The 25564-nt window shown below is 39.0% G+C and overlaps 1 protein-coding gene across 1 annotated transcript in view; it reads right to left on the bottom strand.

Moving 5' to 3' along the window:
• Positions 1-25564, bottom strand: part of GPR98 (G protein-coupled receptor 98) — a 543192-nt gene that overhangs the window by 421345 nt on the left and 96283 nt on the right. The window contains exons 25-33 of the mRNA XM_010831922.1: positions 23053-23182; positions 20034-20114; positions 18492-18631; positions 16074-16683; positions 11982-12197; positions 7365-7580; positions 6430-6674; positions 5021-5202; positions 3139-3950 (exon numbers count right to left, since the gene is read on the bottom strand). Coding sequence (XP_010830224.1) covers positions 3139-3950; positions 5021-5202; positions 6430-6674; positions 7365-7580; positions 11982-12197; positions 16074-16683; positions 18492-18631; positions 20034-20114; positions 23053-23182 — 2632 coding nt within the window. The remainder of the gene's footprint in view (positions 1-3138; positions 3951-5020; positions 5203-6429; positions 6675-7364; positions 7581-11981; positions 12198-16073; positions 16684-18491; positions 18632-20033; positions 20115-23052; positions 23183-25564) is intronic.

Raw genomic sequence — 25564 nt, 5'->3', positions numbered from 1 at the left:
AAAAAAAAAAAAAAAGAACTGACTCATTGGAAAAGACCCTGATGCTGGGAAAGATTGCAAGCTGGGGGAGAAGGGGACGACAGAGGATGAGATGGTTGGATGGCATCACCGACTCAATGGACATGAGTTTGAGTAAGCTCATGGTAAGTAAGTTGGTGTTGGACAGGGAAGCCTGGAGTGCTGCAGTCCATGGGGTCACAAAGAGTCAGACACAACTGAGCGACTGAACTGGTATGTTAGCCTGTATATCCTTTTCACTTATAAAGCACTGTAAAATTTCATTAACATGGACAGACTGTGGAAAGGAAATTTTGAATTTGTAAAGTTAAAGGGTAGAATTATTTCAAGGAATCCTGGTTTTATTCCTGGTGTCTAGCCTAGAACCATGACCTAGCTAGGGGAAGAGACTCTGAAGCAACTACTGTTTAGATATAGTTCCTTCCAGAAAGATGGATCTCATTCTCATCCTGGTGTTACTGTGAATGATTTGCAGATAACCAGCCCAAAACTTCCCTGAAAGACCAAGGACACTTAGGGAATAGTGGTCAAAATGAGATTCTGAGGCAAAGAAGCCACCTAAATGGGATAAGTCTTAGGGGAGCCAGATGAGATGACAACATCAAATACTAGTTCTCAGGATGTGGACAATAAGGGAAGGAGGCAGAAGAGGACCTCAAAGCAATGTGTGACAGCAACAGGGCCAAGAATTTACTCTGTGATTTAGTCTAGGACCCCACTTGTAGACAGACCACTGAACACCCCCAAACCCAACACTGATTCTGCTGTTCAGCCTACAGTGGTCCCCATCTAATTCACTGTTTTGAAAGAGGCTGAAAGGGTGAGAAAAAGCAGGACAAAGGAAAAAGCAGGTGTGAATCCATGTTCTCTGTTTCATGACGCTGGCGTGCAAGTGCACACGTGTGCTCAGGCATGTCCGACTCTTTGCGGTCCCATGGACTGCAGCCCGCCAGGCGCCTCTGTCCATGGAATTTTCCAGGCAAGAATACTGGAATGGGTTGCCATTTCCTACTCTGGGGGATCTTCCCAACCCAGGGATTGAACCTGCATCTCTCTGTCCCCTGCACTGGCAGGCAGATTCCTTACCACTTCCCACTTACCTGGGAATCCCCATGACCTTGTATGTTTTATCAATTCAGTGTTAAGACTGCTTCAAGAGAATATATATTATCTGAGAATACAGGTCAACTACAAAGTATAGTCCATTTTGCATGATGCTAAAGTTACAATTCCGGTTAATACTAACTGTTGTAATGGTACTACATTACATGATAAATTCTTCATAGTTACCAAAGCCACTAAAACAGCTAATCTTAAATTTTCATCTCCATTCCCTCCTCAAATTTTCATTACTTTCCTTGAAATAGGGGAAAATGTTACCAATTGCTGACCTATGCACATACATACCTCCCACATCAAGTGTATCAGTATTCCATTGTTCCCAAAATCAATTACTAGGAAATAACCATTATAGAGGGCTTCCCTGATGGCTCAGCAGGTAATGAATCCATCTACAATGTAGGAGACACAGGTTCGATTCCTGGGTCAGGAAGATATTCCCTGGAGAAGGAAATGGCAACCCACTCCAGTATCCCTGCCTGGAAAATCCCATAGAGAGAGGAGCCTGGCAAGCTACAGCCCACAGGGCTGCAGAGAGTAAGACACGACTGAGTGACTAAGCACAAGCCCAACCATTATAGACAAGTTTTAAACTATCTTAAAAAGTTACTCTAAAATGTAATGCTTATTAGATGTTTCAAAAGTATAATCTATATGCATCATAACCCCTAATTACTGTTTCCAAAAAAAGTATATGCATTAAAGGATAAAATATGCAATGAATTGCTCTAAGATATGAAATTGCGAATAACATTTACTTCCTTCATTTTATTGTATAACTTGAAGCTTTTATGAGTATAATTATTTTCAATCAGAAAAAAACCTATGTTAAAAAGCCATATGGAATTTATAAGTGCCCAAATCATGAGTTAAATAATGATTTCAGTAAAGATATCTTTCTTTCATCCAAAGAAAACTATTTTAAATATATGAACGTTCAAAATTTTCAAATACTTGGTGATTCAATCAACCCTGGAAAAGAATTGGTAAATCTGCACTATCCTAATTATTGTCCAAGTTCTCTATAATTTCACTGTTCATGAAAATTTAAAATAGTGATCCCATTCAAGTCTAGGACCAGTATTACAAGCTCATCTCTCACTAGGTCACTACACTTAATATAACATGAATAAAGTCACCCAGTGAAGTGAAAGTCGCTCAGCCGTGTGACTCTCTGTGATCCCATGGACTGTAGCCTGCCAGGCTCCTCTGTCCATGGAATGCTCCAGGCCAGAATACTGGAGTGGAGTGGGATCAAACCCAGGTCTCCTGCTTGCAGGCGGATTCTTTACCATCCGAGCAACCAGGGAAGCCCAAGTTTATACTATTTATGCTGTTGCTGTTGTTTAGTTGCTAAGTCATATCCAACTCTTTGTGACCCCATGAACTATAGCACACCAGTTCACCCTGTCCATGGGATTTCCCAGGCAAGAATACAGGAGTGGGTTGCCATTTCCTTCTCCAGGGGATCTTCCCAACCCAGGAACCGAACCTGTGTCTCCTGCATTGGCAGGCAGATTCTTTACCACTGAGCCACTAGGGAAGCCCTTATACTATTTATACTTGTTATTTTCTTTGGAGGTTTATCCTGATTTGTCCGTGCATATGAAAAAGCTTCCCATTTCTTGACTATCAATACTTTTTACTCACATGTTTAATTGTGGATACATGGCTCATTCTTATAACTTCCTTTACAAAATTAAAACTGGCTTTAGATATGCTTCTACATTTCCTTAAAGGCTCTGCTATCACACATAAAAGGGATAAAATCCTCACATTCCCTCTTCTCTTTTTATTCAACTAAAAAGATAACACGCGTAGGGCCCCATCAGCCCTCTATATGTCAGGTCAACCATTAACAAGCCAACTATGACTTTTTTCATTCACTTTTACATATTAGCAAGAATGTACATAGTAAGAATATATATGAACACTATCCTAAAAATGGACTATAATGACTTTCCCAGGGGGAACTGAAATCCATTGAGAACCATCACTCACCTTCAGCAAAAGTCAGAATGTCTCCAGCACCTATAAAATCTAAACCTTCAGTAGCTGTTCCACCAATGACACGCCATTCGACTGTCACCTGACCTAAGCTGCCCCCTGTCCTGTGGATCACCATCTCCACTGTGCTTTGAGGCTGCTCCTGAACTTCGACATATAAGCCATCTTCGGAGGTGTTGGGACTAATACTGTAGATCACAAACACTCCAAAGGCATCACCATTTAATGCTATGACAACTGTAGAAGTGTTTGGCTGTCCTATGGTTGGCTGGTTTTTAAAACTGGCCGTGATGTTCATGAGATGAACTTCGAGGAGAGAAATCAGGAAACTCTCATCCATCTCTGGGAAATCATCGGGAAGAATGGAAACAGTGAGATTTGCGAATTCATCGCCTTCCAGCATGATGGCCCACTGCCTCGTCACAGGCTCATAGTCACTGCCGGCCACAGCCTGACCGCTAAAAAGAGATGCTACTCTGGTCACGTTTTTCTTGTAGGTCCAGAAGTCGGAGTTGTTAGCGGTTGGGCTGGTCCATGAAGTCATCCAAAAACACTGGGGGCCTTCAGAAGCACTGAGAAAGGAAAACGCTGAGCACGCGTGTTCTTTGAGGCACAAAGTGGCACACGTATCCTGAGGCTCCCCCATCGCAGAGACATTCACCCAAGTTCTCCAGAGTGGGTCAGGCAGCCCTTGAATTGGCGATTCATAGTAGGACAGTAAGTCTTGACCCTCCTCAACTGCAAGAGCCACTACATCAATATCAGAAGTGCCGTAGAACAACAACAGCCGACCAAAGTGCCCTCCGCTAAAACGTGGAGTGACAAGAGACAGGTTAGGTATTCAAAGCAATCTGTGCATTACACGCAGAGGCGAGAACGCTGACTGTGGCTTCCACTTTTTTTAAGTGGATAAGGTACTAGCACAGACACAACCATGCTTCTTAATTAGCTTTCTATGTCTCACTGAGTTTTCTCATGTAAGGAAACCTGGTTCATTTTCATTCAGGTAATACTTATTTTTAACCCAGCTATGAAAATATCTTGCAAGATACGCAAATCGTATCCACTCCAGAATTTTTGAGCAGAGTTAGAAAATGAATCTTCACTACTAACTTTCACTGAAACTAACAATGAATGATACCGACATGGGTACTTTCCAAGAAATGTAAATGTTAATTACTTGCCACAAGGTTGCAAGACCACCTATTTTTCTATTTCTGAAGGAGCTCAGTGAACGGTATGCTGCTGCTAAGTCACTTCAGTCGTGTCCGACTCTGTGTGACCCCATAGACGGCAGCCCACCAGGCTCCCCCGTCCCTGGGATTCTCCAGGCAAGAACACTGGAGTGGGTTGCCATTTCCTTCTCCAATGCAAGAAAGTGAAAAGTGAAAGTGAAGTCGCTCAGTAGTGTCTGACTCTTAGCGACCCCATGGACTGCAGCTTACTAGGCTCCTCCATCCATGGGATTTTCCAAGCAAGAGTACTGGAGTGGGGTGCCATTGCCTTCTCCAAGTGAATGGTACGCTGCCTCACAAAAGAAAGGCAGGAGAAGATAAGAACCTGAAAATCAACTACTTCATATGGCATCTGATCCTCAATTTAGAAACCAGTTGTTTTAAGTTCTAATTCAAACAAATCACCAATTAAAGCAATAAATGTCTGGGATTAGAAAGCCAAATGATGTATAACCATTTCACCAATAAAAGGTATGGAAAAATAATGAGTACTTAATAGTGATATGCATAATTTAATTAACAGATTATAATAACCTGTAAAATATTTTACGTTATGTAAAAACTACCATAATTAAATTATTGGATTGTGCAAGAGATCCTTTTCCACCACCCCACAAGTCCCAAGCAGCCATCCCATATACCTTCTCCTGACAGTTATGTTAGCACAGGAACTTCTCTCCAGGGGCTCTTGAACACGAGAAACCGACTGAACAAAGGCTACTGTACCATAAGGATTATCATTGGCAGGAATAATAATATTTGCCACTCGATCTAACCCAATAGTACCTCCACCAGAGGCATCAGTTAGTTGCACTTGGATAACCTAAAAATACAGTGAAAACTTCCTTAACAGAATCCCGGTTCTGAAATTAGAATAAACATGATGCAAGAAAAAAAAAATCAAAGATATCCATACAAGAACACAATATAGTGTAACACGAATGAACATAAAGAAACTCCTCCACTACATTTACAAACCCAACATGTAACAGAACAATCCTTCACCAACTTTAACACTAGAGCATGACTGCATGTAAGAAATACAGGCTGTTTAAGTTCCTTAATATTCTGTTATACAACCGTGTGAATCAATTTTAAGATGCCTCTTTATGTTTACCACTTCAATAATATACTTGTAATCCCTATACACTTTTTTACGAAGGGAGAATATTGCATGTGTGTTTTATGAATAGTTCATTTATTATGCTTTATTTCCCACATTCTCATAAGGGGAAATTCTCTGATAAAATTTGAAACAAAAATATATCATGATGTCACCTAAATTTAGAGGAAAGGAAAGAGAAATGTTTTATATGTATTAACTAATAACTAATATTTAAGAAGTGAGTAATGACACAATTAGCACTCAACTGAAATTTTATGGACCTCTCTTCTATAAAAATTTGACACTATTAAAGAATAAATGCTGTTAAATCTAATTTTATGAGCTCCAGGTTTTAATAATACTTGAATTTCATAAAATAAAATTATCTTCAGCCAATATGTCAGTGATGAATCAACTTCCCCACTGAGACGCTATCTTTATTTGCCACTGCACTTCTTTATCATGAAAAATAAATATCAGGCAAGTAAATCTCACATGGAATTTGTCACAGAGTAAATCCTAAAGAATAAATGAATGTGAAGAAAAATCAAAATCCACATATAATTAAGATTGATTGGCTCACACTCAAGCCAAGAGAGATTATGAATACAAACAAATTTTTATGTGAAACTATATAGCAAACTTTCTGCCAGATTATATATTTTTAATCACTTAACCAAAATGTAGAAAAATATAATTGTACAAAAAAAATCTTATACTAGTAAACTAGTATGTGAAGAAGTATGAGACCTATTTCTAAAATATTCTTGTTTTTGTTTTCTATAAGGATCACTTTCCAAAGTGATCACTACCAAATTGTGAACATTCTCACAGAAATAATTTATCGGACACCTCTATAAATGTCACAACAACAGGCATCTGTTCTAATTACTATAAGACAAGATACGGTTTACAGTGTCATTCTAGACGAGCCATTCCTCTCACCTCTTCAATCTCCGGAACGTCGTCAGCCAGGACCTCTAACAACAAGGTTTGAATGGTTTCCCCAGGGGCAAAGGTCACATTACCTGAGACAACTCGCAGGTCGCCAGTAGCAAGCTGTCCATTAATAGTGGCAACCCACTGAACAGTAACATTGCCGAGTGTCCCAGAATTTCGAATTATTGGCAGGTTTACCTTCACTGAGTTAAACTCAGGTTCCTCTACAATAAGTTTAGTAATCTGAAAACCTAAAGGGCAAAGCAGAGATAATTTCAAATACAAAGTAAAACTAAGTCAACATAGAGCAAACCAACTGCCACCCTACAGCCAATAATTCCCCCCCACCCCTGAGCAATCTAAGAGGCTAAACTCCACAAAATCAGAGAAACATGCTATGATACAAATTGCTCAGGCCTGCCTGACAAATTTTCCAAATTATTTTTCATTACGATAGAACCAGAAATCATAAACTCAGATGCCTACAGAGGTCAGACATGTATCAGTCATGAGTGAAGTGGGTCCTATGACTTCTGGGGTGAATGGCATGGTACAAGCCTGGCGGCTGGTATTTTGCTTTGAAGACTGATGCTATGCAAAAAGGGGGGCTTGATGTCACCATACTTTTTTTTACTATAAAGAAAGCTCAGAAATTCAGATTTTTGTACAAATTTCTATAAATCAGTTCTTTTAACAGTTGGTCTAAGATTCACAAAATACATCCAGGAGCCAGATTTGACCTAAAAGCCTAAAAGTGTATATGATCTCTAGGTTTATGCTAAGAGGTTGATTTCTAACCACAGGTGGTGAACATACATAGATGTCCTTATATATCAGTAATAGCAGGTTTAAAGGAAACAAGATTAAATCAGTTTTGAGGCTCTAAAAATAAATGTATGAATCTATACAAATAAGTAAGAGACTCGGACTAGTCTCATTACCGAATAATCCATAGGGATCATCAGAGGCCTCAATAATAATGATCGCCTCTGTTAACGCCCCGAGCTTCGCCCCTCCTGTTGTTTCATTCAGCAGCTGCACAAGAAAAGATTCTTCCAGCTCAGGGTAGATGTCATTAATGATATATATTGGCACAGCTTTACTGGTTTCCCCTTCTAGTAAGACCACGTCCGATGAAGCTATACTATAATCTTCACCTACAAAGACAAAAAGAAAAATGCTAAAACTTCTTCTAGGACATGATAATAAACTCCCCATATACTAGGGAAATACTATGGCGTATCACAATTTATGGGCATACTTCACAAGACGTTTCTGAGGACAGGGATTGCGTTTATTTTAAACAGAAGATTTCATCCCTCTTGCAAGAATAAAATGGGTTTGATACAACACAATAAGGAAAAACCATCCTGGCTATTCAAGCTCATGCCTTCATTTTTAGAAATACATATCCATAGTGTTCTACGTGCCATATACACATATGGATGCCACAAATACACACAGACATATAGATATGGACAGGCACATGAACGTAAAGAATCATTCACTACCACGAGATGGCCCCTTATTTACAAAAATAAACAAATATGTAGGGTACGTTCAAAACGAACAAAACAAGAATTCTCATCTCACTGGGGAGACCAATTACACTGCTGCCCAGAGACGGGTATGTCAATATCATCAATCTTACAGCTGGAAAACAAAAATGTTTCTACAGAGTTGGATTAAAAGCTGCTAATGTATACCCCTCTATGGCACCCCACTCCAGTACTCTTGCCTGGAAAATCCCATGGATGGAGGAGCCTGGTGGGCTGCAGTCCATGGGGTCGCTAAGAGTCAGACACTACTGAGCGACTTCACTTTCACTTTTCACTTTCACATGCATTAGAGAAGGAAATGGCAACCCACTCCAGTGTTCTTGCCTGGAGAATCCCAGTGATGGGGGAGCCTGGTGGGCTGCCACCTATGGGGTCGCACAGAGTCGGACACCACTGAAGCGACTTAGCAGCATTCATGTATGACCTAAATCAAATTCCTTACGATTATACCATGGAAGTGACAAATAGATTCTAAGGGATTAGATCTGATAGACAGAGTGCCTGAAGAACTACGGACAGAGGTTCAACATATTATACAGGAGATGATGGCCAAATCCCAAAGAAAAAGAAATGCAAGAAGCCAAAGTGGTTGTCTGAGGAGGCTTTTCAAACAGCTGAGAAAAGAAAAGAAGTGAAAGGCAAGGGAGAAAGGAAAAGATACACCCAACTGAATGTAGAGTTCCAGAGAATAGCAAGGAGAGATAGGAAGATCATCTTTAAAAAAAAAAACTGCAAAGAAGTAGAGGAAAACAATAAAATGGGAAAGACTAGAGATCTCTTCAAGAAAACTGGAGAGGAGGGAGGAGGGAGGAGGGTTCAGGATGGGGAACACATGTATACCTGTGGCGGATTCATTTTGATAGATGGCAAAACCAATACAATATTGTAAAGTTAAAAAATAAAATAAAATAAAAAGAAATTAGATAAATAAAATAAAGCATTCATGAACTCTTAAAAAAAAAAAGAAAACTGGAGATATCAAGGGAACATTTCATGCAAGGGTGGACACAATAAAGGACTGAAACAGTAAGGACCGAACAGAACCAAATGAGATTAGGAAGAGGTGGCAATAATACAAAAAAGAACTATAGAAGAAAGGTCTTAATGACCTGGATAAGCAGGATGGTGTGGTCAATCACCTACAGCTGGATATCCTGGAGTGTAAAGTCAAGAGGGCCTTAGTAAGAATCACTATGAACAAAGCTAGTGGATGTGACAGAATTCCAGCTGAGCTATTTCAAATCCTAAAAGATGATGCTGTGAAAGTGCTATACTGAATATGGAAGCAAATTTAGAAAACAGCAGTGGTCACAGGAATGGAAAAGATCTAGTTTTCATTCCAAATCAAAAAAGAGCAAAGCAAAAGAATGTTCAGACTACCATACAACTGCCCTCATTTCACATGGTAGCAAGGTAACGCTCAAAATCCTTCAAACCAGGCTTTAGCAGTTCATGAACCAAGAATTTCCAGATGTAAAAGCTAAGTTCAAACAGGCAGAGGAAATAGAGATCAAATTGCCAACATCCGTTGGATCACAGAAAAAGCAAGGGAAGTCCAGAAAAACATCTACTTCAGCTTCATTGATTGCGCTAAAGCCATTGACTGTGTGGATCACAACAAACTGTGGAAAATTCTTTAAGAGATGGGAATACCAGACCACCTTACCTGCTTCCTGAGAAATCTGTATGTGGGTCAAGAAGCAACAGTTAGAACGGACCAGGAACAATGGACTGGTTCAAAATTGGGAAAGGAGTATGACAAGGCTGCATGTTGTCATACTTCTTATTTAAATTCTAAGCAGAGTGCCATTAATTCATGCAAAATGCCAGGCTGGATGAATCACAAGCTGGAATCAAGACTGCCAGGAGAAATATCAATAACCTCAGAAATGCAGATGATACCACTTTAATGGCAGAAAGTGAAGAGGAACTAAAGAGTCTCTTGATGAGGGTGAAAGAAGACAATGAAAAAGCTGGCTTAAAATTCAACACTCAAAAAACTAACATCATGGTATCCAGTTCTACCACTTCATGGCAAATAGATGGGCAAACAATGGAAACAGTGACAGACTTTATTTTCTTGGGCTCCAAAATCATTGCAGATGGTGACTGCAGCCGTGAAATTAAAAGACACTTGCTCCCTGGAAGAAAAGGTATGACAACCCTAGACAGCATATTAAAAACTAGAGACATCACTTTGCCAACCAATGTCCATAAAGTCAAAGCTATGGTTTTTCCAGTAGTCATGTATAGATGTGAGATTTGGACCATAAAGAAGAATGAGCACCAAAGAATTGATGCTTTTGAACTGTGGCGTTGGAGAAGACTCTTGAGAGTTCCTAGGACAGCAAGGTGATCAAACCAGTCAATCCTAACGGAAATCAGTCCTGAACATTCACTGAATGGACGACGCTGAAGCTGAAGCTCCAATATTTTGGCCACCTGATGTGAAGAGTTGACTCACTAAAAAGGACCCTGATGCTGGAGAAGATTAAGGGCAAGAGGAGAAGGCGATGACAGAGGATGAGATGGTTGGATGGCATCAGTGACTCAATGGATATGAATTTGAGCAAACTCCTGGAGATAATAAAGGACAGGGAACCTGGCGTGCTTCAGTCCATGGGGTCACAAAGGGTCAGGCAGGACTTAGCGAATGATCATCAACACCACCAGGAAACAGTGGAGGACAGAGGAGCCTGGCGTGCTACAGTTCATGGGGGTCACAGAGGTCGGACATGACTGAACAACGACGACAAAAGCGTATCACTCGGGGTGGCTTTGTCTCTGGTCAAACAGCAAATGAGGAAAAGAGAGAGGTAGAGATGCAGGTTCAGTCCCTGGGGTCAGGAAGATCCCCTAGAGGAGCATGGCAGCCCACTCCAGTATTCTTGCCTGGAGAATCCCAGGGACAGACGGGAGTCTGGCGGGCTACAGTCCGTCAGGGTCGCAAAGAGTCGGACATGACTGAAGTGACTTAGCACGCACGCGCTTATGGACTTTAGAGGCTAATTTCCCAGAACATGGATCAATCCTCACGATCTGTCAAAGTGTAAAGCCCTCTGTATATAGGCATTCCTCTGGGCTACACTCCCCCCATACACATACACACTCATTCACACACACACTCATACATACACACTCACGTCATTCACACACACAGCAGGGACTAGGTAAGCCTGCTTTATTTTCTTTTCAAGCAAGCATCACATCCAAATGATTTATTTCAAAACATCAATTGGGTTATCCTATCCATTCACACTCATGACCTTTGCTGCTGCTGCTGCTAAGTCGCTCACTCATGTCCGACTTTTCACGACCCCATGGACTGCAGCCTACCAGACTCCTCCGTCCATGGGATTTTCCAGGCAAGAGTACTGGAGTGGGGTACCATTGCCTTCTCCACATGACCTTTGAGTGCACACTAAAAAGGTTCTAACTGAATAGCTCTCAGGCAAAACTCCCTAAGAGGCCATAACTGAACTACGAGAAAGAAGACTGTCTCCTAATGTTTGCATTTGGCAATAAAATCCTTCTGCTTATACATTAAAATAGTTAATGCTAGTAACTGTCTCTACCATGTTCTTCATAAACAAACAATAGAATAAATGAGTTGAGAGACATATCTGTTGGCAATACTGCAATTATACAGCTGCACGTTTTATCCTGCATTCCTCATTATTATTTACACATGAATCCCTTCCAAAAACCTTAAAAGTACTCAGGGAGAAAGCCTAACAATGCTTTCTTTGGTTTACTTTTCATTGGTTTGTGCATATTAACCTTTTAAATCCATATACAATTTGCCAACAGCTTTTACAAATTTTGCAAAATCAGTGTCACAAATACATAAATAAAAAGTCTAGATTTGTGCCTTAAAAAGATGCAAGGGTATTACTGCTTTCTGGTTGATTTTTCTCACTACATCTTTGACTGGTTTTGTTAATCAAGGATACAACTTCCCTCAAAACAATTCACTGCTCCTTAGATGTCTTTTCTCACCAGCTACTGCAGTTATTGGCACGGCTTTAAACTTCACAGAAACATCTGCAAATGTTCCTCCTGTTCTTGTCACATTGATAATGGGTCCAACATGATTTTCTGCTACTCGAACAACTGGTGCTGAGAGCTGAAGAGTTCCGAAGGCATCATCATTGGCAATGATAATTAATTCAGCAATAGCTTCTACCTTAGGCCCCAGGCGTGGAGAGTTTGGAACTGAAAGACAGAATAAAAACTAATATATCAAAATTCTAACAACTCGTCAAAAGTCATCAAGAGGCCTCAGCCAATTTATAGAATGGACAAACAAGAGAGTCCTACTGTATAACAGAGAGAACTATGATTAACATCCTGTGATAAACCATAATGGAAAAGAATATGAAAAAGGATGTATGTGTGGGGTGTGTGTGTGTATCATTTTGCTATACAGCAGTAATGCACAGAACACTGCAAATCCACTAAACTTCAATAAAAAAGTTTTTAAAGAAGCCGCAGCAAGATCCATGAACCAAATGGGTTATCATTTTGTGTTTTCTACTACTTATAGCAAAGATATTTATCGATTACTATGTACCAGCATGAATTTTAGATGTTGGGGATACAAAAATAAACAGAAAGTTCCTACTTCTCTGTAACTTCTAGGGTGATTTTTATTATAGCAAAGGAATAATTACCCCACAAGGATTATTTTAATAGGTATTAGAAATTTCTCAAAACATGATTAGAAGATAATTAATCATCACTTCACATAATATTATAACAGGTAATGATGAAACTTACAGAATTATGCTCTTCCAATTAGTTACCAGCATGCTATAAATTTTTTTAAAGCCACTACAGTTACAAAATTGAGCAGGAAAGTCATTTAGTTCCTTGTCCTCGAAGAGGAGCTGAATATCATCACACTCCAATTCAATTACTGCCTCTCTCCGTGCTTAACTGTCCTTCCCCACAAACCTATTCCCCCTGCACCATCTCAATTAATAGTCATGCCAAAGCTGGTATAGAAAGAGTGTCCTTACTTACGCTTTTACTTCCATACTTCTAAGCCTATCTTTAAAACTCTCGTCTTACTTGCCACTGATTTTAGGGAGCACAAAACTTATTTTGAAGGCATTTAAGACCCTCCACAAACTCTCCCTGACTTACCTTCTAGATTCAATTCTGACTTAGCACCCTCGCCAAAACAATTTTTATGAACTTCGACACAAATGAAGCATCAGCAAGCTCATATTACAAGTAAACAATTTTGAGTTCATATTTAGAACATTTCCAACTATGGTGGTATTTGAAAGCATGTGACAATGAATAAAATTGGGTATTTTCAGACAACGTAATCTAAAATAAGTAATGACACCATTTAATTTCAATGATAAACAGCTCCAGATCACACTAAATTATATAGTTAAAATCACAAACTGTAAATCTATATAATTAAATTCAACTACATTGGGTGGAGAAGGAAATGGCAACCCACTCCAGTGTTCTTGCCTGGAGAATCCCATGGACGGAGAAGCCTGATAGGCTGCAGTCCATGGGGTCGCACAGAGTCGGACACGACTGAAGCGACTTGGCAGCAGCACATTGGGGGAAAACAGCAGTAACCCAGGGTTGCAGCAGCAGATGACATTTTACACGTGTGCACTACTTGACAGGCACTGTTGCAAGCACTTTCCTTGCATCCAGTAATTTAATTCCCATACCATCTCTGTGTGGTGGGTAACACTGTCCAGGTCTCACAGATAAGGAATCAGAGGTGCAAAGCAGATGAGGTAGTCAGCTAAGGCATTAGACTAGAACCTGCTGGACACATTTTAGAGACATCATGTAAGGGTCTGTCCAAGCTCCAGCTCCCTATCTGCAATTCCTCAGCAAACCAGGTAGATACCCTTCCTGCACCCATGACTGTTCGTCCTGCCCTCTGCCAGTCGTCACCACTCCTCTCACACTGTCTCCTGAAAGTGCGTGATTCTACCTATTAAAACTGAGACCATATCACATAGGTTTGCACTGAATTATTCTTTTTCTTCATTTTAAATGACATTTACTGTTTCCTTTCTAATGCACTTAATTGTTCTTTAACTGTTTCACTTCATAGCTTATGCTGAGTCTGAATTTCCCCAAGTATGCTGCACGGTTCCAGGAACACATCCAGCATAAACAAAGACACGTTGACTGTTTCTCCCAACCCACAGCACAGTGATATCCTGCATATACCACTTAATTAATAATTGTTCACATTTATTTAATGCTTACCATATGCCAGACCCTATATTCATTTTCACATGTATTATCATATTTAATCTCCATAATAAGTCTGTACTATAGATAAGGAAACTTGGGCTTTAAAAGTTTATGGGCAACAATTTATTATGATACACTTGGACCTAAGTTATCTGACACCAGCATCCACAGCTCCTAGCTAGCCACTGCTACATGCGATCCTTCTTCCCAGTTTTACTTCTAGCTCACTTAATAAACTCCAGTTCCTTGAAAAGTGGGCTATACCATATAATTCTTGTAGTCAGTGGCTCAGTCGTGTCCAACTCTCTGTGACCCCAGAGACTGTAGCCCACCAGGATCCTCTGTCCATGGAATTTTTCAGGCAAGAATACTGGAGTGGGTTGCCATTTCCTCCTCCAGGGGATCTTCCTGACCCAGGGATTCACCTGGCATCTCCTAGGTCTCCTGCATTGGCAGGTGGATTCTTTACCACTGCACCACCTAGAAAGCCCTTTTATAATTCTTACTAAGACTACTTACTGGGTTTTATTTCAATGTATTGCTATGGTAACTGATGCTAAATCACGCAAAGAAAACAAGGGATAGGTTACTGTGGAAGAATTTTAACTCTGACTGTAATCTAAAAATTTAATGATAGCAGTTATCCTTAAAAAGTCAATTTCCTTTTACAGTCCTGGACTACAATTACAATGTGGGCAAGAATGGTGCTCACTACACAAAGTATCAGTAAGGTAACAAAATATACTTGTAAGAAACCTTAATCTCAGGATGGGGAACACATGTATACCTGTGGCGGATTCATTTTGATATTTGGCAAAACTAATACAATTTTGTAAAGTTTAAAAATAAAAAATAAAAAAAAAAGAAACCTTAATCTATATGGTAGAACACAGTCAACATGCAGATCTTAGCTCTTTCGACTATTTAATTCCAATTTTCTTAAGATAGTTTTATTGTATTTTAAAAGATGTCTACTTAATATCATATTTACTAATGTTATCCTAAAACTGACATTACATTGATATTAAATTAAAATCACCAATCTTCCTTCCTTTTCTTACTGCCTTATTCCAGGAAATCTAGATTCTTCTCTTTATATAAAAACCCCTATCTAAAGTCATAGGTCTTCAGAGAGAGATGTGACTAACAAACAAGCTACAGTGAGCCCCCAGCTCAGGTCAGCTCTGTGATAGCAGCCCCCGCTCCCTCCAAAGCTACTGAGCCATGACCCCAGGGGGAGAGGCTGTTCTGTCCAAATAGAAGCTGCAGAACCAGATCCTCTGCCCAACACAGGTCATCACTCACTCCTCATTCCTCATTCTTATCCTCAACCAGGGCCTTCATCTCAACTCTCAGGATGACCCCCAAATTTCCAGGTCTTCTCACTACTACACAGCCCTTTCCCCCTTCCCTCATGCAGTTGCCAGATCCACCATCTCTTTGTATTGCTTCCCACCGATACAAAAAGACTCTGTTGGTTAAGGAACCATCTAGGGTGGATCAAGGTGAAAGAGACTCAGGATCTTGCTACAAGGACTGTCCTTGGAACCCCAGATTGATTTCAGAAGGTTTCAGAAGCTACAATATCTAGTACAAATAGTATAAGAGATCAGTCATACCAGATTCCATAAGCATTTCTAAAAATTTCATCTGGGACTGTAACAGTTTTAAAACACGACAGCACATTTTCACATGTCCTACTTCCATTTACCTTATAAACCCTTGTAAGAGGATGCTAGTAAAGTCAGAGCTTACTATTTTTACAGAATTTTTTACTATACCAAATTCTTAATTTGTTTCAGAATTCTTACCTCTAATAATAAAAACAACACACTAATGGCTACTTACTTGGGCGATTCTGCACTTTCTCTGTTAAAGTAGAGTTGAGCAGTTCAACAAACAAAGACTCGGACCTTTCTGGCTCATCATCATCCAAGACTGAAACAGTTATTGTTGCCTCGCTCTGATTGGCTCTAAAAACAGCAAATCCAGAAGCTGGTAAATAGTCTTTCCCTTGAGTTGCTCTGGCTAAATTAGGTGGAAAATGAGGCAGTTTTTCCATATCGTCCAGTGTTGCGTATGTGACTTTAACTTTTCCCAAGAGGCCTTTTAACCTTATTATTGACAACGTGATGTTCTGGGTTGCTTCCTCCACTTTAATAGGTCTATTTTTCTCAGAAAAGATGAAGACCCCGTAAGGATCATCGCTAGCCAAAACTATTAGTGTGGCATTAGTATGAACGCCTAGAGAGCCACTGGAGACGCTGAGGATGGTCACAGAGAATGCTTTATCCAGTTCTGGATCTTCATCAGGCAATATTTCCACTGTGATGTTGGCGCTCTTCTGTCCAATCTCAAATGTGACATTGCCAGAGGTGAAGGCCAGATCGCCATCAGGGTCAGAGTCTATGCTCCAGAGCAAAGTCACTCGAGACAGAGCCCCATGAATTCTCATAATCTTTAAAATATTTAATATTAAAATATGTTAAAACAGGCATTAAATCCACCAACTTAGAGGTTTGGATATACAAAACAACAGGGTAGTAATTTGTAATTTTATTTTATATAAGCTGTTCTGAAGAATATAAGATTCTTGAAGGCAATGCACTACCCATCTTTGAAGACCCTCAGGGAGTCCCACTTAAAACGACTATTGTATGAAATGACAGATTGAAGGAACATGCTTATATTCTAACTAAAGCACAGCTGTTTCATTTCTGCAACTACAACATATATCAGTAATAAAGCAAATGCAATTAACAGTGTATTATATTGTACATTCATGAAAATGTTTACATTTCCTGCAAAGACAGTATAAACTTTATTGTAAGGAATAGATGACAGATAATTTTTCTGAAAAGTTAGCCATAATACTCATTTTTTAAAACAGATTATATTTAATTTCAATGTACTATGGAAAACAAAAATTCACCAAAAAATATACTCAACCCAAGGGTATATATTTACATTTTTAAGAAGCAAGAAATGCTTTTGTCAGTAGTATGTTAAAAAGAATGAAAAATCTTTTTTAAAAAAATCACTTCAAGTTACTGTAGTGTTAGTTGCTCAGTCTTATCCGACTCTTTGCAATCGCATGGATTGCAGCCCACCAGGCTCCTTTGTCCATGGAATTCCCCAGGCAAGTATACTGGAGTGGGTTGCCATTTCCTTCTCCAGGAGATCTTCCCAACCCAGGGATCAAACCCGGGTCTCCTGCATTGCAGGCAGATTCTGTACTGTCTGAGCCACCAGGAAAGCCAGACTTCAAGTTAAGTCCCAACTACAAGTAATTTTTATACTTAAAATAAGAGTGCTGATTCAGAGACAGAAATTTTTATTAAAAAATTCATTTATAAACTTGATGCTTTCCCTGAATCCTTTTTCTTTTCTTTCTTGAGTAATTAGTTATCCTTTCTAAAGCTGTTTAATTTATTCTACAACAGTTTACTGCAGATCTGCCATAAGAATACAGAACAGATATATTTTGAGTGATCTTTCTTCATCCTTTGAATAAAATCTGAGGACAATGAGCAAACTTCTGGCTCCTCTAAATTATCTAACAATAGAAGCCTTAATTCCTACTGGATGAATGTAGAGTAGAAACACATACACACAGAGACCACATGGAGATGGTATTATTATTGCTATTCACAAATGTTTTGCATTTTCTTTCCTTTTGGGAAAGATACAAGCCAGGATTACATTTCTCTACCCAATTACTTTCGTGTTGTCATGCGACATGCTTTGACCAAAGAAGTTAAATGGAAATGCTGTGAATGACCTCCAGAAAGAAGCTGAAAAGCCAGTGTGCAGTTTCCCCCAACCCACGTCTCCCTAGTCAGTGGAGACAGAAGTATCTATTGAGTTACAGCCTTTGCAACCCTCAGTCCTAAGTGATTGATGACAGCCAACTTCAGATGGGACATAAAACATGAGTGAAAAACAGATCTTTGTTGTAGTAAGTCAATTAGAATTTGGAGATGTTTGTTGCCACAGCCCATCTGAATTAAGATAGAAAACTATATTTTTATATTAATAGATATTTCTTAAAGAGTGAGGAATCCTCAGAATCACAATGCATGCAAAATGAAATACAAAGACAAAGGACAAATCACTGTTTAATTATCAATTTGAATTGTCTGTGCCACTAGATTGTCCCCTCCACTTACATAGAAAAAATTAACAAAGTATACCTTAATAATACAATAAAACTGTTTTTTAAAAAAAACAGAAAAGGTCTAGGACTGGAGGAAAGAATGTACTCACATTGAATATAACAGTGCTGTATCCATCTTCTGGTTCTGTTCCGCTGACAACGAGCGACTCAGGGCTAAATTCAAATACACCATGAGCATGGTCAGAGGCTGCAACTGTCACTAGAATTTGGGAAGCCACTCCTAGACCGGCTGCATGAATAAGTTCCAACAAACAGAAGAAAATGTTAATCAGTAATTTACAAACCAAAGGGAAAAGCAAGGAACAACCTTTTGAAAAGAGTTGTACCATTCACTGAGTATGTTCCAATTTGCTTCCGAAAGAAAGGCAGACACAAATGGCTGCCACAATATTCGTGCTTTTCTGACCTTCCTCTGTTTGGGCTCTAACGTGACATACAAGTGCTGTATAAGCACTTGAAGACGAACAAGGAAAACTTGTTTTTCTTTTTCTTCTCTATGAAAGAGAACATTCTTCCACACAGAGCATAGGAGGAAAGTCTCTCACGACCTTTGCTGACCTTGGAAGAACAGGAGCCAAAATGACTCCTACCTTTATAAAACAGTAGTTTTTGTGATTTTCACCAACATGACCACACAGATTCTTGGCTTCCAAATGTGCAGTAATTCTACTCCTATTTTCATCATTTTATGATATAATAGATCTATCTTTCCTGGTCTCAAAGTCCAGTCCTATAACTAAAAAAATGCCAAAATCTAAACAAAGAAGTACTTTTGTCCTAGGAAGTATGTTCAGCTTTTATGTTGAACATTAAATATGTGGACAAGACAATAAGGAATTCCAAAATTAGAACAGTAATTAAATACAGAAGTTACAGGAGACATTGGCAGAAGTCAGGAATGAGAGGGGTGGTAACAACTTCTGAAACTAAAATGTAAAACCTGACATTGTGAAAAAGGAATGTTTTGCGCATTCTTCAAAAGGAATCTTTTTGAGGGTTAGAAAGAGTCCCTCCTAAAGAAAAACAAATAGTCTATGTATTGTCTCTTTATATGAAAAAATATTTGAGGTGAAAAAGCTGAACCATATTTATATACACATCTAATTCAAAAGGCATCCTCTTTTCAATATTTCCTTCAATAATTGGCAATTTATTCTCCCATTTGCTTAATTTCTCTTTCCCATGTGTTTGATTAAACGCAGCATAAAATGACTCACTTGCTGTCGTAAAGAAAATCAGTACGACACATTTTACATGAAAATATAAATATTCTATTTATCTCTTTTTTAGGTATTCAAAGCTATGTAAAAGCTTTTCCAATAATCACTTTTGTACATGGTACCAAGCAAAATTTCTGTTATAATTAGAATCAGGAAACTGCATTAGGTTAACAAAGAAAGGAGCAGAGTCTGAGTTTCAGAGGCAGACAGGATTCGATTCTGACTTGATCACTTTCCAGCTGACTTACAACAGCATGGAGTAAATAATACTTGATAAAGTTGTGCTGCCTAATGAGACAAACTATACAAAGGACCTGCATATAGCGGATATAGATAAATGGTTAGTACTGTTGTCTCTAAAAAGAGAAGTTAAAATGCAGGATAGTAAAGGGCCTTGGAATAGCTGCTTACCACGTCTGCGATCAGCTGGAAGGAAGACTTCCATGTCCCCATCACCACTACCACTGCCATCAACCCTAAAGAGTTCAGTCACTTCACAAGGAGAAACAGAGTCACGACCCACACAACACACATTGACACAATGAGAAAATTGAGAGTTCTTAAAACATATCCAGCAAAGAGGAAACTTCAGTAATCCTAGACATGCATTCTTTCAAATAAAACAGATTACGTGGTAATGGTATCACATTAGTCAAGCTACCAAGTTATAAAACTTTCATTCATAGCTTCAGGAAAATATTCCACGTAGGTTGCAACTGGCATTTCCCATTTCTGCCAATTTAACTAATTTTATTTTTAAATTTTCACTTTATAGCAGTGTAAATTGTTTTCATCATTTATATAAATATTTTTAAATACTTCTGTGTATATATCAGCCTATACTTACTTCTATAAACCTGTGACAGTCACCTTCCCACTCACAACACTATGTGTATTAGTCACTCAGTCATGTCTGACTTTTTGCAATCCTACGGAGTATAGCCCGCCAGGCTCCTCTGTCCATGGGATTCTCCAGGCAACAGTACTGGAGTGGGCAGCCATTCCCTTCTCCAGGGATCAAACCTGGGTCTCCTACGTTGCAGGCGGATTCTTTACCATCTGAGCCACCAGAAAAGCCCATTTACAACAACTAATTCAAAAACTGGGGAAATGCATCTGACATTTCCCTCTAGCCACACACTTAAGTTCTCACATTTTGGCACCTAGACAAGTGGTCTAGAAACCTCGGCTTCAGCCCTGGCTGTGACAGACACCACCTTCAGCTAGTCACGAAAGCCCTTGGCACCTCAGTTTTCTCACCTATAAAAGGTGCCTGCTGCCTTTTATACAGAACTGCTTTAAAAACCAAATAAATGATACCGTAGAAAATGAGGGACCTTGGCAATACGTGAAGACTGGTTCTAACTTTACTTCCACTACGTCTCAGAAGCAAACCATTATTTTACCAAGTATTTGCAAACAAAGAAGGCAGGAAGGGCAGCGGTGGAAAAGGAATAAGAGGAGCAAGATGACACCCACACTATGTGCTTCTACCATATCCGTGATTGACACGTGAGGCTAAGGTCTGCCCTGCTCTTCCGGGCTTCTCCTCCCTGGGACTGGGACACACCAGACATGAGGACTGATGACACCCAAAACCTGAAACAGTCAACGGATTTCAGGGAATATCCAGTGCATGGCTCTGCTTTCGGAGTAAACACAGGCTACAAGAAGAGGGGTGAAATTTAATCCCAATGTACCCTGACTAGCATAGAACACCTACTCGGGTGGCTGTCACATGTAGAATGGATCTTACAGGCAAAACAGTGGGGAATAAGGATTTCTCCTTTGATCCCCACAAAAGTCTAGTTCTACAAGCTATTTCACCTCTTAGGCAGTCCAGCTATGACTTGAGGAATGGAGGCCAGCATCTAGGTTCCACTACCTCCAATCCCCACTCAAGGAGGGCTGGGAGGATCAGATTCTCTGGCAGTACTGCTGACTTAGGACAATGCAAGACTGGTTTTCAAATGAGTTCAGTTCAGTTCAGTCGCTCAGTCGTGTCTGCCTCTTTGCGACCCCATGAATAGCAGCACGCCAGGCCTCCCTGTCCATCACCGACTCCCAGAGTTCACTCAAACTCACGTCCATCGAGTCGGTGATACCATCCAGCCATCTCATCCTCTGTCATCCCTTCTCCTCCTGCCCCCAATCCCTCCCAGCATCAGAGTCTTTTCAAATGAGTACTCGTGCCCAATAATACACAACGATATATCTTCTAGAGATATAGAAGGAAGCTCCTCTATAAAATCACAAGTAAACACTATGATCACAAATAGAATTTCTAAAGAAAATCTAATGTTCCTTATCAATCAATATTATATAAGGCTCACTAACATTTTCTCTATTACCCAAGTAGTTTTCACTATAAGTAATACAAAGAACAACTTTTCAAATACTTTACAGTGGCTTCTGATTAACGAAGTCCTTTCATGAAAATAACGATCTGGAAACGGGAGGACTCGTCTCTTTGAGACAAGCAAAGCTGCTACTGTTACATGACACCAGCTCAGCAGGGTGTCCAGCTTACTTTCGCTGTTTTATGTAGTCCACCAAGCTGTGGTGCTATTTAATCATTTCCCTGACTTGTCCTCTCCTTTGATTTCACCTGGGCTTTGGGAGAATAGGGAAGGAAAACATGGGGAAATTCTGTCATACTTACCCCAAAGTCTCATTAATACTAAAAGACAATCTTAGTATTTCTGTCCTACCCAATTTCTCCCCCTTGGATGGCTTATTCAGTACTATGACTTTCTTCATCAAAGCATAAAAATAATAACAAGATAATAATACCAGCTTTTGTAAGGGAAGAGACTGATCTGATGAATACCAACTCTCAAATTCTTACACTTATAAAGATAATAAGGTACACATCTCATGTATTCTATAAACCCTCAGCAGCACCTGATAATCAAATACAGTGATACTTCTGCAAAGAAACATATACAGTTAATCTATCTGGGATAAATAAAGACTATAAGCAGCCTCTCTTCAATACAGAGGAGTTTTGCCACAAAATGGATTTTTCACTCCAAAAGTCTGTGATAAATCAGAGTTTTCAGCATATTAGAAATGAGAATATTGTTAACCTACTTTATTGATAATTATTTCATAACAGGTTTCCTAAAGGGATTAATTTTGACCTATTCTACAACTGGATATAGCTAAAGGAGCTACTGTGAAAACTGAAATAAGGAAGAAGGAGAGATGATTTTAGAGGCACCTACTATGAGTGATAACTATAATTTGGTGATTCAGTATAATTAAATTATTTCACTGCAAAAGCACATCTACGTTAGGAAAAGACCAAAGGATAATGAAAGAGGGAAAACCAGCACAATAGGTTAATTCAAAAGGAACTTATTTACTTAATCCACTATCTGGTGAATGGACAAGTAAACATTTGATATTTTTGAGTCACCATTCTTACCTCCTCCTTCCAAGTTTAACAACTCAACTTTAAAGGATTTCTCCAATTCAGGAATAGAATTATCAGTGATATTTACAGAAATGTACTTAAATCTTTCTCCTGGTTGAAATTCTAAGGTACCAGCAACACTCTGAAATATAAATAAAAGGTTTGTTCATTAGATTATAATTATTTTGTGTATGAATGTATAAGATGAGAATGTTTACTATGTCCCAGATTGTTATAAATACTGAAACAGATGAAGATAAATATAAAATTGAAAACATTTAAGTGGCTATGAACAGTGATTAATATAAATTCTAAATAAATACTCTCAAACTAAATAAAGTAGATGGATTTTTATTTCTCTTACTTGCCTATTCATCAAAAAACTATTAAGGCAAATAAGAAATCTGTACAGGTAACATCTACAAATTCCTAAAAAATTAATTCAATGAGATATATGAAAATCCTTTGATTAAGTATACTGAGAACTATTAAGTTTACATCACTGAATAATTTAAATACTAGGGTATAATAATAATAATAATGGCATTTTCATTCCAAAAATTTCCCCTAGCAATAATAAATATTGATCCACTGGGCATTAATTGTTCTTTGATTATACTCTCAAATGAAATTCATAATATAGATTTCCCATCAAAAAAATTCATAACTAAGAGAAAAATAAAGAATTACTTGAAGTCTTAAGGTCCTTTTTTCTCCCATTACCTAATATAAGCATTTTCCCCACAAGTCATGAGAATACATTTTAAAGATGTTTAAATTTTTCTGTGGTTAGGTTTTGTGGATAGTTATACTTCATCCTGTGGAACAATTAATGATCCTAAAACTAAACTGAGGAACCCAAGTACCAATCCACTTAGTCATTCATTTATTAATTTTTTTACAATTAATTTTTTTACAATTTTTTTACAAACACATAGCATGCACATGACATCATTTAGGATGCTTAGGACTCAAAAATAGTCAAGACATATCTCTATCTCCATGAAAATATTCCAGAAAGAATGTTAAGCACAGGATAGAAAACAGTGGCTATAAAAGACATACCGTCGGCTCAAGGGGAAAAAAGGACCTTTGCCTAGTGTCCAGTTATCAGAGGAGTAACTCTACAAGTTTTAACAACAGAAATAACATCTGACTGTCTTAGGAAACCATATTATTTAACCCTAGCAATATCTTACACAATTGGCCACTCCCTCACTCTCTGGTATTCCATGATATCACACTTTCTGTTTTTCCTACCTTTTTGGCTCATTCTTGTGTTCTTTGCAATTTTAACCTTCTCCTAGGACCTGAAAAAGCTATTCTTCATCAGATTCTCTTGTCAGATATCTCTAAACAAGGTTATACCATATTCTAAGCTTGTTGGGGATAGGAGGAAAAGGGAATGACAGAGGATGAGATGGCTGGATGGCATCACCAACTCGATGGACTTGAGTTTGAGTGAACTCTGGGAGTTGGTGATGGACAGGGAGGCCTGGCGTGCTGCGATGCATGGGGTCGCAAAGAGTCGGATACGACTGAGCGACTGAATTGAACTGAATGTCATGTATACATTTCCAACTCCCAAAGTTCTACTGGCAGACCTTATTTTATTCCACTTCACTTTATTATACTTTGCAGACACTGTTTTTGGGTTTTTTTTTTTTTTTTTTTTAACAAATTAACAGTGTGTGGCAACCCTGCACAGAACAAGTTTATTTGGTACCATTTTTCCAACAGTGTTTGCTCACTTCATGTCTCTGTGTCACATTCTGGTAATTTTTGCCATAGTTCAAATTTTGTCATAATTGTTATATTTGCTATTGTGATCTATGACCTTTGATGTTACTATTATAATTGTTTGGAGGCATAGGGAAAGACACCCATAGAATAGATAATTTAATACATGTCACATGTGCTCTGACTGCTCCATTGACCAGCCATACCCCCATCTTGCTCCCTCTCCTGGGGCCTCCTATTTCCTCAGACACAACAATATTGAAACTAGGCTAATAAGTAACCCTACAATGACTTCTAAGTGTTCAAGTGACAGAAAGAGTCACATGTCTCTCACTTCAACATTCAGAAAACGAAGATCATGGCATCCTGTCCCATCACTTCATGAGAAATAGATGGGGAAACAGTGGAAACAGTGTCAGACTTTATTTTTCTGGGCTCCAAAATCACTACAGATGGTGACTGCAGCCACGAAATTAAAAGACGCTTACTCCTTGGAAGGAAAATTATGACCAACCTAGATAGCATATTCAAAAGCAGAGACATTACTTTGCCAACAAAGGTTCGTCTAATCAAGGCTATGGTTTTTCTTGTGGTCATGTATGGATGTGAGAGTTGGACTGTGAAGAAGGCTGAGCACCAAAGAATTGATGCTTTTGAACTGTGGTGTTGGAGAAGACTCTTGAGAGTCCCTTGGACTGCAAGGAGATCCAACCAGTCCATTCTGAAGGAGATCAGCCCTGGGATTTCTTTGGAAGGAATGATGCTAAAGCTGAAACTCCAGTAC

The sequence above is a fragment of the Bison bison genome, unplaced genomic scaffold, assembly GCF_000754665.1.
Source record: "Bison bison bison isolate TAMUID 2011002044 unplaced genomic scaffold, Bison_UMD1.0 scf7180017864533, whole genome shotgun sequence".
NCBI lineage: Eukaryota > Metazoa > Chordata > Mammalia > Artiodactyla > Bovidae > Bison > Bison bison.
Note: the sequence above shows the minus strand (reverse complement) of the source record. Positions and strands in the feature narration are given on the sequence as shown.